The sequence below is a fragment of the Etheostoma spectabile genome, chromosome 8, assembly GCF_008692095.1.
Source record: "Etheostoma spectabile isolate EspeVRDwgs_2016 chromosome 8, UIUC_Espe_1.0, whole genome shotgun sequence".
Classification (NCBI taxonomy): Eukaryota; Metazoa; Chordata; class Actinopteri; order Perciformes; family Percidae; genus Etheostoma; species Etheostoma spectabile.
Window position 1 is genome coordinate 6,213,924 of NC_045740.1, and position 17,381 is coordinate 6,231,304.

Sequence of the window (17,381 nt, forward strand, 5' to 3'; positions counted from 1 at the left end):
TTATTATTATTATTATTATTATTGTTATTATCATTGCCGTGAGTCATCGGTGGCTTTTATTTTGAAGGAAACGAGCAGCACTCAAGGACGCATGCGCATTGGTAGCAGCGGAACAAACGGGCATCCATACAGTCTAAGTAGGACCAGAGTAAAGAAAACAAGTGAGTACAACACAGAACAGCAAGTATGTCAATTCCTACAAAATATTTCATTAATATTGTGCCATACTGTCTGTTGTGTGTAACGTTAACTCTGGACTGGACACCATTTGTTAAAGTCTATTGCTTTTGGAAAACGGATTTTGTTTTGAAACGTGCCACCGGAAGTCATGTTTAACGTTGACTTTTATTATTCGAATCTAACTGTTAGCTAACCTGTTGCTAACCGGCTAGCTAGCTCAACAACGTTTCGCAGTTTTTCGGCGTCAGACAGTTTGGGTGAATATTTAGCTAGCTAAGCTGTGTCTTTCCTCGACAGTGAGCGTCCACCACCGGCGCTCAGAGGCTGAACTCTGAACGCGGAGAGCGCCACATGGAGGCGGTGCTGAAAAACTTGGCAAGCACGGTGGAGCTTCTGGCTGTAGCGGCGCAGAGCGGCGTGGTGGAGCAGTGGGATAAACAAACGCTGTCCAGAGCCTTTCACTGGGCGCGGTACTGCGAACACCTCTTTTCCAGGTTTCACAATAACCCTGCCATAAGGACGACTATGGAGAAGCAGCTGCAGCTCACAAATCAAAGTTTGCGGGCTGTCTTCCCTGGATACACAGAAGTCTCTTTCTCGGACATCTCCCGGTGTCAGCACTTGTTGCTTGTTGGGCTCTTGAAAAATCCTGAGCTGCCAATCTCCATCATGAAGATACTCTTTGACACTACCAAGCAGAGTGAGTATCAGGATGTCACCGGCTTCTGCAGCCACATTATTCAATGCAAATCTGCTTGTAAAGTCCTGAGTCCTCTCACAGACTTGTCAGCTATCGGTGCTGATGCTGAAGTGCAGGGAGTTATGCTGATGGAGAGGTTGAGTGCTCTGCTGAGCCAAGGCACTGCAGCCTGCCACACAGAGCATATTGTAAACTCTGTCCTCCAGGGATGTGAAGGAGCAGCAGGACAATTCTGTCTGGTCATCACGGCAGCTCTGCTGACAACGAAAAACTCTGCTGCACAAACTGCTTCACTGGATTTTCTCTTGGACTGGTTGCAGAAAGAACACAATGTGCTGCAGCACATGTGTTCTGCATTGCCTACACCACTTATTAAAGACCTGGCCAAAGAACACCTGAAATTTAGACATGCATACTATGATGTGCTGAAAAAGTGGGCCTCTGATATGGACTACAGCATTAATGAGGGTGAATGGGCTCAAACTATCACAAACAGAACTGTATCCTTCCAGAGACTGACTGAGCACTTTCTGACCTTGTTTGAGGTCTGTCCCTCTCTGAGGGAGGATGTAGAAAAAGAGCTAAATGCTTTAAAAGTTTCTGATGGGGACTTTGATGTCAGAGGTCTGAGTGTGTGGGGAGACCTTTTGTCAGCATTAAACAAGTGACTGTCATTCTTGTGGTTTCTTTGGAGATGGAAGACTTGCTGAAATATAGCTGAATCTAATGCGATATATAAACAAATGTAGTCTGTTTGTATGTGTATTTGTACAGTATGTGTGTGTAAATATATATATATATAGATATATATGTGTATATATATATAGATATGGATGTGTATATATATATATAGATATAGATGTGTATATATATAGATATAGATATAGAGAGAGAGAGCAATGCTTGACCGGGGATGGGTATTAAACCTTAAAACGTTTTCATACCAAACAAAATGTGACAATAGCACAAATTATTGGAAGCTGTCAATGACTAAAAGCCGGCTTCAAATGCTCACTCAGATTCACATTTTCTTCTAATTTCAGTTTCCAATTTTGTTCATATTTTGATTAGGCAAACTTGTGTGGCTGCTTGGATTAGATAACAATTAAGAATTTCTTTTGTTAAAAGAAAAAAAAATGGTTTTGTAGAAAAACATAATTGTTCATATTCTAACAGGAGGGTAAAACAAAGTTGCATTTTGGTATCAGAACCAAAACCCAGGTATCATAAGTATTAGTATAGCAAAAATTGTCTGAGTTCAAAATACACAAAAAAAGCACACAACTCTTAAATGTAAGCCAGTCGTTCACAGAAGTTTCTTTTCTTTTGTTATTTAAATTACTCTTTATGTTGCAATTTTTTTCAACTTGTGAAATATAATGAAGCACAACATACTGGATACATTTACAGGATGGAAATATGATTTTAAAAAATGTATCAATATTCTAAAGTTCTTAACTTTAAGCCTTAAAGGTCTCATGACATAGTGCTCTTTGGATGCTTTTATATAGGCCTTAGTGGTCTCCTAATACCAAATCTGAAGTCTCTTTCCCAAAATTCAGCCTTGGTGCAGAATTACAGCCACTAGAGCCAGTCCCACAATGAGCTTTGCTTAGTATGTGCTATTTCTGAGTCTGTAGCTATTGAGGAGGAGAGAGGGGGGGCAAGGTGGAGGCTGGGGGTGTGGCCTTGACCAGCTGCCACTTTGCTCGTTTGAAAGCCATGATGTCTCTCTCTTATGGGTGGGCCAAATTCTCTGGGCGGGCAAAGCAGAGAAAGGGTAGGTAACCTTGCCCCTTATGACCTCATAAGGAGCAAGATTCCAGATCGGCCCATCCATGCTTTAATTTTCTCAAAGGCAGAGCCGGATACCCAGGGCTTGGATTAAACCTATTACCGTTTCTAGCCACTGGGGGACCGTATGCAGGCTGGGGGAATGCAAATTAATGTTTAAAAACCTCATAAAGTGAAATTTTCATGCCATGGGACCTTTAAAATATGTTGCACTACCCTGTCTCTTTCACAGTATAGTTTAAATATTTTTGTAAAATGTATCCATGTAATAATCGAATTACAGATTAAAAAAAAAAAATCTTAAAACAACTGGATATTTGTTAATAATGGCTTGGCCCATAGACTGGTTTGGACAGATGGTATCATCTCATGCTGCCATGTCATCAGTAGCAGCCCGTGATCTGACTGAATTAAATTGAGCAATTGTCAGGCAGTGAATAGTTTACACTTTTCAATTGGTCTCTGGAGATTCAAGTCTTCTTCATTTATAGCATCATAAATCCCCCCTTTCTACCAAATGTAATATATCTACTGTTTAAAAATAATTCTGCAGCTGCTTATTTATTAGGGCCTAGAAATTAGTTTAAAAGGACAGGGGACTGTAAAGAAATTACAAAAAGCCAAGAAAGCAAAAGCATTGTGTAATCCATTTTACCGTTTTCTAACTGTGCCCACCTAAATTCATTTTCACACACCATCTGTCAGTATTGCCTCTTCTCCACAAAGCTGCGCTGCCTCTGAATCTAAACATTTTTATTGGCTTGATGCCAGTCATGTGACTCGACTGCCAATTCACACATTTCAGACCTCTCCCGTGTGTCAGAGCAGCTCTGCGGCGAGGGATCAGTTAGTCAGACCAGGCGTCTTCAATCAAACCTTCCACAATAGCTGTGTGTGACATAACCAGCAGACAGCGGATTAGAGACCTGGCCGCCGTACGGAAGGAAACACCAACACGACCATGGCTCGTTTAACACGCCATGAAAGCAATTCACGTTGAGACAGACATGGGTCACTGAGTAAGGGGCTGCATGTACACAACCAATTTATTTCCATCCAATGAAGAACATATGCATCTGACTGGATTGAAACGAACAATGAATGTCATAGGTTATAAATATATATGCAAATTCATTTAATTTAAATTTTCATCATTAGGACAGAATGTTAGAAAAAAAATGAAATAATTTAGGAACACATTATTCAGCGGATAATTTGCATCCTGTTACCAAGCAGCACATTTAGCCGTTGGGACTGAACACTGACACATTTTTTTTCTCACTTTTAGACATTTCTCAGTCTTCTTCATAGACTTAGCAGCCGGGGTGATGATTCATATGTGAGAAGGCTGCAATTTAGTCCTCTTCCTTTATCTACCTGTACACAATGAAAACACATTTTCTATTTATATAGGATACAAGTCTGACGTGATAATAATAATAAAAAGGAAAGCCCATGACAAGGAGCTGTGTTATTTGAATATAAAAAACTTCACTTTGCAAAGGGCTCCACATGTTAAATATCAAGACCGCCCCTTTAATACAGAACAGCTATTTACCACTTTTTTGTCAAAAATGTAATCAAATTGCCCACTGCTCTTAACCTGTGATGGGAAAGTACAGGGTTGTCTTATTGTATCACTTCAAACAGCAGGAGGTTGACACAGCTCCATAATATCTACCAACAGCCCACTTTAAATGTTAGCTTGGAGACCTCTCTTAACTCTGTTTAAGTAGCAGCTAATCTCTTGGAACAGTGAGGATGTAAAATTAGAAATGAAACGCACAGTATTTCTTGCTCTCACATCTGACCCTTGCGTTGTTTTTCATTCTATCCAGGGTAATATTTTTGTGTCAGCGTGGGGCAACAAACTGCAGTGAGATGTGCTCCGGGCGACTGTTGTTCTGCTGTTTCTAAAGGCTCTTGAAGGATAGCGTTCATTAAAATTTAGATCCAGCCCCCATCTGGTAGTGTAAATAGAGAGTCCTCTGAGGGGCGGGGTGGAGGGGTGTAGAGCCCTCCCTTGGCACGTGCCTAAGCCGCTCCAGCCTGGCCCTTGTCTGGCCTCAGTGACAGATCACAGAGGCAGGAGGGCCCCTCTGCACACCTGTGTCCCACTCACTGGGACGCTGATGATCAGTGGCCACTATCATCAGCCATGCACCAATCAAGAGGGATTGATGTTTTCATTTAGGTTTATCGCAGTGAAGCTGTAAAAAAAAAAAAAGATGGATGGAAGTACAATGTTTCTACTGAGTCTGAAGAACAGGATGAAAGAAGTTTACATCATCCTTTTCAGGACATCCCATAAAATCAATCAGTTTCTCCAGTGAGGTGCTGTGGTTCCAGAAACATTGTGTATTGTGGCACAGAGGAAAGGGGTCGAGTTGTAGTAAAGCCAGTGATTACTGTACAATGAAAAAGAACAAAAGAAAGTAGAGCTGAAACAATTGATTATGAAAATAATTGTTAGATGCTGCCCTTAAAGAGAGGTTCTGTGAGTTGCAGCTATTATATGGTTAACAAATACCTTTTTTCATTGTGAGGTAGAAGATTAAAACACAATAAATGTTATCTGCAAATTCCGTCATTTTATCCAGATTCCAAAGCAAAGTACTGCAAGCAATGACAATATCGTGTAAAATCTTATCAGCCTCTCATCCTTTGTCTGTGTGTGTGATACAAGCCTAATCGGAGCATGTTGTAGAGAGGAGGGTATAAAGCTGTCAACGTAATGTGAAATGGGGGAGGGGGACTGGAAGGACCTGTGATAGATTACCTCACATCCAACTGTAGTAAACCAGTTTTGTGGAGGATAAAACAATTGGATGTAGCAATCTCCCTTCTCTTCCTCTGATTATGGAAGATGCAATTCTCCCTCCACATATGGCAGGTGTGAAAATGTTGCCCTTAAAAGGCATCACTGTTTCTCTGCCTCAGTACTGTGTTAGTAGGCTAGTGTGGTACTGATACCAATATGTGCACAGATGAAAATAATCATAGTACACAGTTGATATTGTTTTTGGGAGCTCAACAAGATGATGTTTTACAGTAGACGCCATTTGCATGTCACAAAAGGGAGGGTTTTTTTTTCTAAGCTGAGCATCTTAAGCAAAAAACTGCAAAAAAACCCCCGAGATTTTTAAAAATTCTTGCAGGGAAGATTCAGAAATCCTTTTGGAAACAGCAAAATAAAAATAAAATATTTCAGTTTGCGCACGTGGCAGTGGGTGGAGAGAAGAGACATATAACATGTCTAGTGAGACAAAAGGATTTAAGCTCTCCATTAATAAAGCAGTTAAATAAGGGAGGAGAAAGAGGCGTTTATGAAATCAATTGCTCCAAGATAGTGTGTAGTGTGTCACACTGGAGGGTCTCATAAAACAGTAATTACTCCAATACTGCTTTGAAATTTTGGGTTGTAATTACCTGATATTTTTGCATAAATTTAAATTGTAAGTTAAAGGATATTCAGCCAAAAGTGAGGAGAGATCGCTGTGTACAATTTGGACTGTAGACTCGAGAAGGGATCAGGAGGATAATTGCATGCAGGCAGAGTCCCAGGGGAGGATTGCAATCCTGTCATCAAACACTCATTCTGGCTGGGCCTCATCCTATTACAGTCCCCCAGGAGCCAAACTGCACCTGCCCCACAGACTGACAACTACTCAATCCCCCTTCACTTGCCCTCGCTATTACACAAACAGCACCAACAACATCACAACAACTAAGTCTGAGATGCTGCAAAGACAACAGAGGGTGGAGATTGGAGGCAGGTGAATGTTGAGATCATGCCTACCTATGAATGAAATGTCGACACACAGATGGTGTCCAATTACCGCGTGCACCAACAGGTACGTCACCGGTGCAACAGCCATGACCACCCCGGCTGGTTAGGCATGAGAAAACATGTTCCACATGGCCGGTGACACAATTGTGTTTTCTGTCAAATTAACATGTGCATCAAGAAGCAGGCAGTGGTGAGCGTTAATGGTTTCCCTCCTCAGCCGAGCAGATAACCGGAGGAGAAACTTGAGATTTATTGTAATTGCTGCTACTGGAGGTGTTTCAGACATGGAGCTGCTTCCTGTGATCAAAGCATCAGTCGACACAGAGCAGAGATACTGTAGACTCAATGCTGCCGCTGCACATTAAATTGATTCAGACTGTCCATCATGTGCATAAACCTGATGGTCAACCCCTTAACCCCCACCCCCACAAACTTTGTACCTGTCCATCATTTCTTCTCAGGAGAAAGGGGAGCTGCATATATTCACCCTGGCCTACTGAGATTGTTGGAAAACCTTCCAGATCATGTGTAATGAATACCTTAAAGAAGCTGCTCAGACCTCTAATGATGCACTGCTCTTATATTCTGCATTAGCTCCATATAACTCATTCCCACCTGCAGAGGCTGAAAGGCCCAGTTAGAATCATTGTCTTTGATTTATCCAGACTCTCCGTTCCTGCTGTATGTAGGAGCACTGAGTGGTGCATATGGATTGATGGACGCCATGTCTTCCTGAATTACTTACAACCTCAGTGATGGGCTGCAGTTTGTCGGCCTCCAGAGCGGCGTGTTTGACACACTGCAGAGCAGCACAGAGGTGCCACATAAGGTAATATCACCTATCTTGTTCACTCTGTACCCTTCTGACTTCAGATTTAACTGTGAGTTATAATACCTCCATCAGTTCTCTCACAACTCCCTGTGGCGTTTGCTGTATAGCCTATACAGTTTAGAAAGTTCAGCACACACTATGCATGTGTGCAAACCAACATACAGTATCCAATGGACATTTGTGATCTAGATATCAATATGCAATATTTCATATTGCATTTTCTATGTTGTACTATTTTGCCACAGATTCTTGCTTTGTTTTTGCCCTATGATTATCTCTTTTTAAGGTAAGAGTAACAGGCAGAAATTTACATCTTCCTCTATTTTCTCAATTATGTATTTTCATAATAATTTCTTTGGTCAAATTAATATTTTCCTTGGCCTGACTGTCATGCAATCATTATAACCTAAAGAAACTCATCCTAAAATTCCCCAAAATAAATGCTCATTTCATCGGATGGCGTCATCCCAGAACAAAGTTGCATTGAACTAATGTTGCATTCAGGTTTCACCTTGTAAAGTCAGTATTTCAGCTGCATTCACCCTTTGCATTTATGACTAATTGTTGCTTCTTGCACTGATAATGTAGGAGTCAAACCTCATTCTGCAGCTGCACTCATTGTCAGTTACATCAAGTATTCGACTCAAATGTAAATTGACTGTCTTTGCACTATAATGAGTAGGGGTGGGAATATTGTGGCACCTCACATTTTGATTCGATTCAGATTCAGAGGCCAACGATTATTGATGCATCTTGATGCATCTCAATGCAACAGTTTTTTAATGTACATTTCCATGCGTGACTTAAAAAAAATACATATATAAATCTGAGTTTGTTACTCAGAGTTTGCTAATCACTTCCTAGACAAAGCAGCTAGACAAAGCTTAAATATGGGCATTTACAGTATTCAAAATATTTTGTCTACTGAGGTTTTTATTTTCCATGCTTAAGCCTTTAACAAGCTTGGGAAAGTCACCTTCTCGCACAGTAATCCTCCATGTCAGAGGCTCAGTCATGTTTAAAGGTGGATAATAGGCTTCTTAGAACATGAAACATGAGGTGGTCAGTTGTAATGTGATAAAGTAGAATAGCCTATATGTGTTTTGCCTAATTATTTTATGTATGTCTTATTATATCATGTGTATGCACACAAAATGTAATCTTTTTGTCCTTTTGGCCATTTGTGTGGGTCTTTTCTGCACTCTTGCCTAAACTCTGAGTTGTTGTCTATTATCCCATCCTCTTTCAGTCACTATGTTTTCCGATTTGTACTTGTCTGGAGACAGTAACTTTAAAAAAAAAAATCAATATATATTTTTTAATATTTTATATTAACTTATCAGAATCGAGCATCAAATCATTCTAGGGAGAATCGTGATGCATCTAAGAATCGATTAATTTTCCCATTCCTAATAATGAGCATTGATGTATTTTATGTGTTTTGATTCAGTGTCTTTGTTCAGTGTTTTTCTAGCAAACATGAAACACAAATCACTAGAAAATACAATGACTAGTACTGTACAAAGGTAGCACAACCTTTTCACCATCATTTATTCTGTTTCATTAAAAGCATTTTTTGTTTTAAAAGTCCAAATGCTCTAGAGTTAAACAGTATTGATTTGTCACGATTTAATGCAGAAGCTGGGTCAATAGTTGGAGGTGTTGCATGTAACACAGTTGACCTCAGTTGTGTAGAGGACACACTGCGGAGGCAGGGTTATATTCCGCATTACATTCTCTATGCGTTTTCTTTTTCAGTTATGCCTCTGATATTTCTTTTCCTGTGCAATTTAGAGAAGTGTGAGATTAGTTTAATAGGTTCATCACACTTTTGCGCACCTACATGACACCTCTTCATCTACGCTGCATATTAAAGTCTCTTTAGACTTTAGACATTTCTAAGACTCTGTGGGAAGACAGACAAGGATCCTGAATTGTAGGAACATAAACTACAGTAATAGCGTTAAAATTGCTGCTTTCCCCTTACTGATTACCAAGCTACAGGGTCCAATAATCTCTTCTTGGACTCCAGAGACCTCAGTCATTGATTTACTAATGAGAAACATGGAGAGAATTGGAGATGCACAACACTGATTGGAGAAGGTGGTTAACTGGTTAGGAAGTCTGGCTCCAGTCTCTGAGGACCCCTAGCCTTCAAAAAAACAGCTGAATGCACTACAGAACGTCACATCAACACACAAGATTATAAGATGAGGTAGAACGACAAAAACGTGACTTTTGGTTGTTTTTTATAAAATGATATGAGTATTTTTTTTACAACACTTTTGACATCAACATACCTCTTCATTAAACACAATATTAGAAGCCATAAAATCACATCTATCTGTTTACATAAACTTCAGGCACAGAGCCGTAATAGCATCTTTTGGTCATCTTAAACATTCTTAAATATTTATATATTTTTAAACATCCTTGCAAATTTCACACCGCAAACGAAGAAAGTGTTCAAATGGCAAATAAAGTGGTGAAAGAGCCATCTATTATTTCATGTGGTCCACTCAAACGTGACAATATCAAAGTGTCAACAAAGTAGTTTTGGTGACAATGAGAACAACCAAGAAACACCAAGAGATCAAAACGACCTGGTTGTTCACATACATTACTGCATTCCTCACTCACAAAATGCAAACGGTGTTCTGCATTATGAGCACTAAAGCTGGATTCTCCAGACACTAGTAATTTGTTAAAACACACACCTTAATGTTGAGCACCACATAACTCCAAAACAATTACAGTTAGTTACAGCAAGCCAGTGTTACATTACAAAACAGAATGTGATGGGTGGCGGCTGGTACACAGAATTTATTGCAGTGCACACCAAACATCAATAAACAATGTCTTCTGAGCAATTGCCTTCAAAACTTTTTTGAATTGTCTCACAGCATGACTGGCACCTGATTATGAACGTTCAGTTTATTATTTAAAATGGCAGAAGACGCTTATCTAAGAACTAAGCAGTGAGCCGAATGAGGACTATCAATGACTGTGAGGCGACTGCATCTGAAACATTGATCTGAGCAAATTCATGCAAACAAACACACACTAAAACTCTACGGTTCAACTTCACTCACGCTGTTTTTGTCTTATAGTGTATTATGGACCTCGCTCCAGGAGGAGACCTTTTTTTGCAAGCAGACATCTCCCTGAAAAGGTACTGTCCATGAAAAATATGGCCTTTTATATTAATGTTAACACAGATCAACGACCCAAAATTCACAATAGTCTCACAGAAACAGTATATACATTACATAAAACACATTTGAGAAACAGAGTAGAATCTTGTTTTTAGAATACTTATAGTTTTAGTGCAATCAGAGCGGTATTTCAGAGAAAGACCCCATATGATGGTCAACTGCAGTGTCGTCTGGCTCATGTTGTTCAAGTAGGTTGATGAGGTTTGAGTGCCTAACAACAACATAGGCCTGCAGTTTTCTTTGCTCTCTGTATAGTGAAGCCCTACAGTAGGTAGATGTGATGAGAGACATGAGAATCTAATGAGGATTGTTTTGCATTGCATTTAACTATTTTTTTTACATTGGCTTTTTGAATCTAGTAACAATTTTACTTGAATACACAGAATGGATTTAAATATCTAAGATAAAGTTGTGCAATCTGTGATGGTGAGTCTGTTTTCTGTAAGCAGACTTTCCACAACTGTCTGGTTTAAGAGTAGCCACGCTCAGCGTACATCTTTCCGGCCGGTTCCTGTACATACTCCTCTGTCTTATCCCAGTCCTGCACCCAGCCTCCGTTGAGCTGTGCAGTGGCCCCGTAGCTTTTAGCCGGGCCACCCATCGCGCCGTAACTCTGCGTAATGTCCCCCGTCTCTTCGGCAAGCTCATCCTCATCAATGAAGCCACACTTCTCGTCGCTGGTTTCTTCCGGGTCGGCCCATGACTGTTTCTCCCCGGATGCAAAGATCCCATAAAACACCACTCCCCCATAATGCACCAGGGCAGCAATGAGGAAGACATACTGCCACTCCTCCCGGGTCTAGAGAAAGAAAACAGTTGCAGCCAGGCTGAGTCACTTCTTTTAGGCCCTGATGTGTTCTCTCAACTGACTTCTTACCATGAGCAGTGGGCTCCTAAAGGTTCTGCTAAAGTTCACAAAGCTTTGGTTTCCCATGAAAGATTCCTGTTTCTGTGTTTATCTCTGTGCTCTTCCCACTGATTTGAAGTGGGTAAAGTTGTTGGAGAAAGATGATGTCATGCTATCTGTGTACCAATCAGGATTTATAATCAAAATCTGATGACAGTTGTGGGGGGTGCTAGGCCACTGTGAATATCAAATATCATGTGTCAAATATGATCAAACTGCACTCAGTCCTGATGAAGCAGTTTGAGTGTTAAAGTGCTAATCCTAATCCGGTGTCCCTGTGTTTATTGTTCATTTATCTCTTGTGACATGCCGAATATGTGTATTTTATATCAAAATGCCTTTTTTCTTTTCCCTTAAAACTTTGGGGCAGTTAAATACAGTGCATTTATCCAATCAAATGTAATTTGGAGCAACTAGCTAATCCCGGCTGTCATATAAAGGTCTAAAGTGTTCCACATAAAAAGTTCCTATCTGCATTTACATTCACACCACAGTTTTAATAGAAATGACTCACCTTGTTCTTTGTCATGGCTCCCACTATTAAAGGGCAGACCATCCCTGACAGGGTACCCACCCCGTTGGATATACCCATGAGGATGCTGGCATAGCGAGGAGCGATGTCTAGATGGTTGACATTGAAACCTACAGCAACAAAAAGGGAACATTCTGATATTTGTGCTCTTTTGAATTACACAAAATAATTTGAACTAGAATCCATTGTTCTGACACTTACCTGATATTGCAAATCCACTAAAACCCACTGCCAGGACTAAAAAAGAGATGGCCACCCCCTTACTGTGAGAAAAACCAACTACCAACAAGAGAGTGGCTTCCATACCGAACCCTAAAAACAACCAGAAGAGAGTCAACTGGTGAGGAATACTTCTGTAATAATATGGTAACAGACAGAGAGTGGATTATCAAAGTCTCACCTCCACAGTTCATGATTTTTCGGACCATGGTGGTGGACATGATGTTGTGGGTCCGCAGATAGTCTGCTAACTGCCCTCCTAATGGCACGATGATGGTCATGACCAAGTGAGGGAGCGCTGACACTACACCAACCTAAGAAACCATCAAAACACTCGTCTAAATCAAAAGGGACAGCCACAAAGAAACTGTCAAAGCAAAAGGGATTCTTTGTCTATTCTCAAACCCATTTGTTGTCTGTTTCAACCTCTGTCTGCAGCATTGCATCTGAGCAATAATTCACCTACAGTAATCAGAGCAGCACATCTTGAAGCTGAATTACACCTGCCAAACCAGCTTGATTCATGCTTCACAATCTCCAGCAAGGGTAAAGATTATGAAATGTTAAGATGAATTGGAAGCTTATGTCTGACACCTTCATTCATGGACAGCAGGATCAGAAAAATACCAAACCACAGCACTTTCAGAAGTAATTATTGTATAAATAACACAATTTGCATCAAAATCAGTGTTTAAATCTATTTCCTTAACCTAAGTGAAAGATTCCCAAAGAAGTAAGATCATTCCACTTAATGTTTTGTGAAAAGGCTCACTAAAATAATTTAACCGTGACTCAACTTAAAAAATGAGGTAATGATTCCAACATTCCATTTTAAGGTTAAATTAACATAAATGTATTCACTAATGAGTTAAGGTAAATCATTTAAACTGTAAAAGCTCAAGCACTTTACTACATGCACTCAATACACTGTACATGAGTCACTCTCTTATAGCTCAGGTTTTGGTCTCTACCAACCAGTGATGGAAGAAGTATTCAGATCCTTTACTTATGTAAAAGTACTAATGTCACACTGTAAAAACAAAACCATGCCATGAGAGCTGTGAGAGTAAACCAAAACTAGTTGGGGTCCGGACAGCTAAACAATGAGCTAACACTCACTATGAAGCTCCGTAAAGCCGAGGAGCTGCGGATTCCAGAAATAATTCTTTGTGCCGTCACTAAGAGCAACCACTTTCACATTGTCACATTTTCACATTGTGATTCCATGCATTCTCATTATAAAAAATACTAATTATTGTTGCTTTAATATTGAGAATCACACTATTGTCAAATTTTAAGATTAACATTTTTTGAGCACAATAATACATTTAAAATTACAAAATGAATGAACAACAGCATTGTTATAATTTTCAGCACCTAATAGGACAGATCAATTGAGTGATACTGAGAAGGTTTTTAATCTGCAATTCATACCTGAGAAATCTTATCTTGTAATCTTCAGCATTAGATTACATGACGTTGAAACCAAGCATTATTGGGTTATTTACCTTGCTGATTTCAAAGCCAAACACCTCTTCAAAGTATGCGGGCTGGCTAATGAGAAGCAGATAAAAGGTCCAGCTCCTGCAGAAGTTGGCCACGATGATTGCATAGACAGGCATGGAGGTGAAGAATTTCCTCCAGGGGGTCTTGTATTTCTGTTAAAAACAAACAGAGAATCAGCTGGATGTACAGCACTTGGCATGGTGTTACAGATCAATGGATACAGATTAAGAACTCACTTCCATTGCGCCCATCAGCTGAGCACTTTCACCGATGCTCTCCTCGATGTAACGCCGCTCCTCGTCTGTGATGCTCGGGTGTTCCGCTGGGCTCTCGTAGGACACCAAGACCCAGAACATGTACCATAATATCCCAAAGCATCCTGAACAGATCATGAGAGAGATGACCATGACAGTTATTGCAAACTCATGCTCAACCGTTGCTCAGACCTACAGAACTGTATTTTAAATTCTAGTGGAGATCCCAACATTTGTTAAAGATATCAAATATGTCAGACTACATTTAGGGGAAATGTGTACAAAATGATGCACAAGATATTTAGAATTGATAGAATGGTGTAGCCATAACAATGGCTGTAGCAGTAAAACACCTGAGTGTATTAAATTGAGCAAAGGTGCGGGTTATAGCTTATGAATTCAACTTTTCATTTGCATGAAAGAACTGGTGTTGTTTCTTTTTGGAAAAGTTGCATAGTCTCCCTTTAAGGTGTCAATACAGTGAAACTCACCATACAAATAGAAGACAGAGGGCCATCCAGTGTACTGGACCAGGATCCCAGCCAGAGGCATGGCTATCACTGCACCAGCATATGATCCTGAACAAGACAAAACATTATGACCGGGCAGAATCCATCCTGTTTATTCAGAGAGCAGTGTCGTTCCAGTGTGTTCAGTACACGCTTGCACACACATTTGAGTAGCAGTATTTTGTTATTCTAAACTTGCAGTGCAGTGTTTGAAGTCATATGATGATAAGTCTCTATGACACTAATGAGCCAATCAGAGAAACATGAGTATGTGTAGATTATGTACCACAGAAGGAGATGGTTGCCAGACGACTTCTTTCCAGCGGTGGAGCCCATTTACTCCAGATCCCGTGGCAGGCTGGATAAGTCACTCCCTGCACGGAAACAAATGACATTACAGTCACAGTCTGAACACACAAGGATCCTTTCCCTTTTACTTTATTGTGTTTTTCTTAATTTTCTTAATCATTTTACATCTATTTTTCCAATTTCAGTCAATAGAATTTACGCAGTGTAACTGATTAATGCTGACTGTTTGCTTTTGCCAAAGACAGGCAAGACAAATTGCAGTTAATAACAAACAAACGGACATGCATTGTACCTAACCTTTCTAATAGAGACTAATGGGTTAGGTGTGAGTCAGTGCAGAGTCGGGCTGCCCACTTCATGAAAAAAAAACTGAATTTGCTTCCATTAAATCTTCATTACACACTAAGTGGCATACAATCAACCATTGATAGACACAAATTGCTGGGGCTTGCAGTGGGAGACACCCTGAAATGCTAATGTTTAATTTGCAGTAATAAGTCGATGGGTGCTGAACACAGGGCGGCTCGCTCTCTTAACGCTCATGAGCTGCTATTGAAACGACAGCGTGCAGCAAAAAACAAAATCACAAAGGACGATGACCTTCAATCTGATAATAGCATCTCTCTCTGAATTCTTTTCTTTTCTGTTGAGCTGTGGGAGCCGCCCACATCAAGTGGTTTTTATCTCTTTTGTTCTAGATGTTTCTATGTGAACATGGAGCTGTTTTGGCCAGGGAAACCAACATAAATAAACCTTGCTATTCAGAGGTTCATGCTGTTTGCTGTACTGATCTGACAATTGTGTACAGTATATTGAATGGAAGCTCTCCATCATGGGTTTCATGTTCTCGTGCAAATTTGAATAGAAAGCCAGAGAGTTCAGCATGAAAAGGAGAATGGTCAAACTGTAAAACATGGTCAAATGCAGAATGTCAGGACAATTTCATTAGGGGTTTAGTTTAGCTCTCAGCTTGATAATGAGGCATCATTTGTTGTGGTCTTTTAAAGGTCAGGATCTGATGTGCAAACTGTGCATCCGTACCTCCACCAACCCTTGTAATATCCTCACAAAGATGACACATCCATAGTGCGTCCGGGCGGCAGAGGGAATGAACATGTTCAGGATGGATGTCAGCACGATGGCAGCACCGAAAACTCTGGATAAGCAGTGTGTTGGAATTATTATATGCCAGAATATCATTAAAACAAGATGATCTTATTCAAGCATGAGTCAACATGGCGGCAATATTGATTCAAGCACTTCAAAGACATTAAAACATTAGATACGCAAAACATATCCAGACATTGTTCAGTTAACTGCATAATACTTCACATATTGGAACAATAAACACTGATGAGGAAGATACATCAATCCTAATTGATGTCACACATATCAACACACACACACACACACAACAGGCAGACATTGAGTTTCCAGGGAGTGAGCACAGAAGGTGTTTGCAGCAGAAGAGGGGGGCTCAGCTGACTTGGCATGATGAAGCTCTTGAAAAATGTGCATCTTCTTTAGGCTCCATTTCCCTCGTTAGAAACTTAGCGATCAAAATAATGTGGATGTACAAGGTCTTATACTGCGGCCTTATCCTACTTTGGTTGCTTTTTATAGCATTACACTTGTATTTATAGAATTTTCAAATAGCACATTGCATATTTGTTTGGTTCCCTTTGTCTAATTGTAGCTGAATAATCAGTTGTTAGTAAAATAATGTAATAAAGAGGCAGCATGGCCATTATAATCATGCAACAATCATTACTTAGAACTGCATTTCACACAGGGCTTTGGCTGGTGTGGTTGCCATGCCTCTGAACATAAAGGATTAGACATGGTGGTCCCATGGGAGCTCATTAACATGAGGAGGCACGCCTGGTGGGCATCAGCCAAATCCCCAGTTTCTCTGCTGTAAGGTCAGGCTCCTTTCTTTAAACCATCAGACCAACAACCAAATATTACACCTGCTTTTCCATTAGAAATTAAAAATAGGAGCATATCTACAACAGGGAGACTGATACTTAAAAATCTATTTCCTCATACCCCCCACCTGTACTATTTATTCATAGTTTATTTCCAAAAAAGTGTTGTGTGCAGTTACCTGTTTGCAGCCAGTCTTGAGGAGATATATCCTCCTGGAATCTGAGTGACTATGTAGCCCCAGAAGAAGGAGCCATGAATCATCCCCACGGTCTCTGGGCCCCAGTTGAATTTTGCTTTCTTTCAGACAAAAATAAAGACACATTTTAATCATTAAAAAGAATGGAAAACCAATTCACATGGTGAACTCGTTAAAATGCTTCTTATATAAATGTGAAATACTGTCAGTGGAAAATAGTATAATTGTAGAAAGATATCTGGATCTATTTTATTTGATACTTAAATTACCTTTGCAGCGACACCAATGGTAACTAACGTGATCGATCAAACAATTAAAGCACATAATAAGCAGATACTTTAGGAAAATTACGAATAAGAATAAAGCAACCTACACGTAATTGTTTCTACTTTGCTACTGTAACATGCTCTGTACAAGAAATGCAACATAAACTCAATTAAGGTTCCCCAGGTATGCTTAAAAACCTATTGATAGTCTAGACTCTAGCCCTCATCAGTTATTAAGCATGT

At 40.0% G+C, this 17,381-nt stretch overlaps 2 protein-coding genes across 5 annotated transcripts in view; one reads left to right on the forward strand and one right to left on the reverse strand.

The window, feature by feature from the left end:
* Positions 1-84: 84 nt before the first annotated feature.
* fancf (FA complementation group F) lies at positions 85-2,304 on the forward strand. Of its 4 annotated transcripts, none has more exons than XM_032523148.1 (3): positions 85-161; positions 478-1,653; positions 1,776-2,304. In XM_032523148.1, exon 2 carries the CDS (start codon positions 532-534, stop codon positions 1,546-1,548), a length of 1,017 nt encoding a protein of 338 aa, XP_032379039.1. In that variant the 5' UTR covers positions 85-161; positions 478-531; the 3' UTR covers positions 1,549-1,653; positions 1,776-2,304. The 4 variants fall into 4 exon arrangements, with proteins under 4 accessions (XP_032379039.1, XP_032379040.1, XP_032379038.1 ...); XM_032523149.1 differs by having other exon boundaries at positions 106-184; XM_032523147.1 differs by having other exon boundaries at positions 141-161; positions 473-1,653.
* A 6,774-nt stretch (positions 2,305-9,078) lies between these two features.
* slc17a6a (solute carrier family 17 member 6a) overlaps positions 9,079-17,381 on the reverse strand; it is a 10,795-nt gene continuing 2,492 nt past the window's right edge. Inside the window, exons 3-12 of the mRNA XM_032523130.1 lie at positions 16,855-16,973; positions 15,789-15,903; positions 14,725-14,812; positions 14,421-14,507; positions 13,912-14,054; positions 13,678-13,827; positions 12,351-12,483; positions 12,152-12,262; positions 11,933-12,060; positions 9,079-11,310 (exon numbers count right to left, since the gene is read on the reverse strand). Of these exons, the coding sequence (XP_032379021.1) occupies positions 10,981-11,310; positions 11,933-12,060; positions 12,152-12,262; positions 12,351-12,483; positions 13,678-13,827; positions 13,912-14,054; positions 14,421-14,507; positions 14,725-14,812; positions 15,789-15,903; positions 16,855-16,973 (1,404 nt within the window). The 3' untranslated portion in view covers positions 9,079-10,980. The remainder of the gene's footprint in view (positions 11,311-11,932; positions 12,061-12,151; positions 12,263-12,350; positions 12,484-13,677; positions 13,828-13,911; positions 14,055-14,420; positions 14,508-14,724; positions 14,813-15,788; positions 15,904-16,854; positions 16,974-17,381) is intronic.

Excerpts from the sequence above, each read along its gene's own strand:
- fancf (XM_032523148.1), top strand. The coding sequence starts at position 532 with ATGGAGGCGGTGCTGAAAAACTTGGCAAGCACGGTGGAGCTTCTGGCT.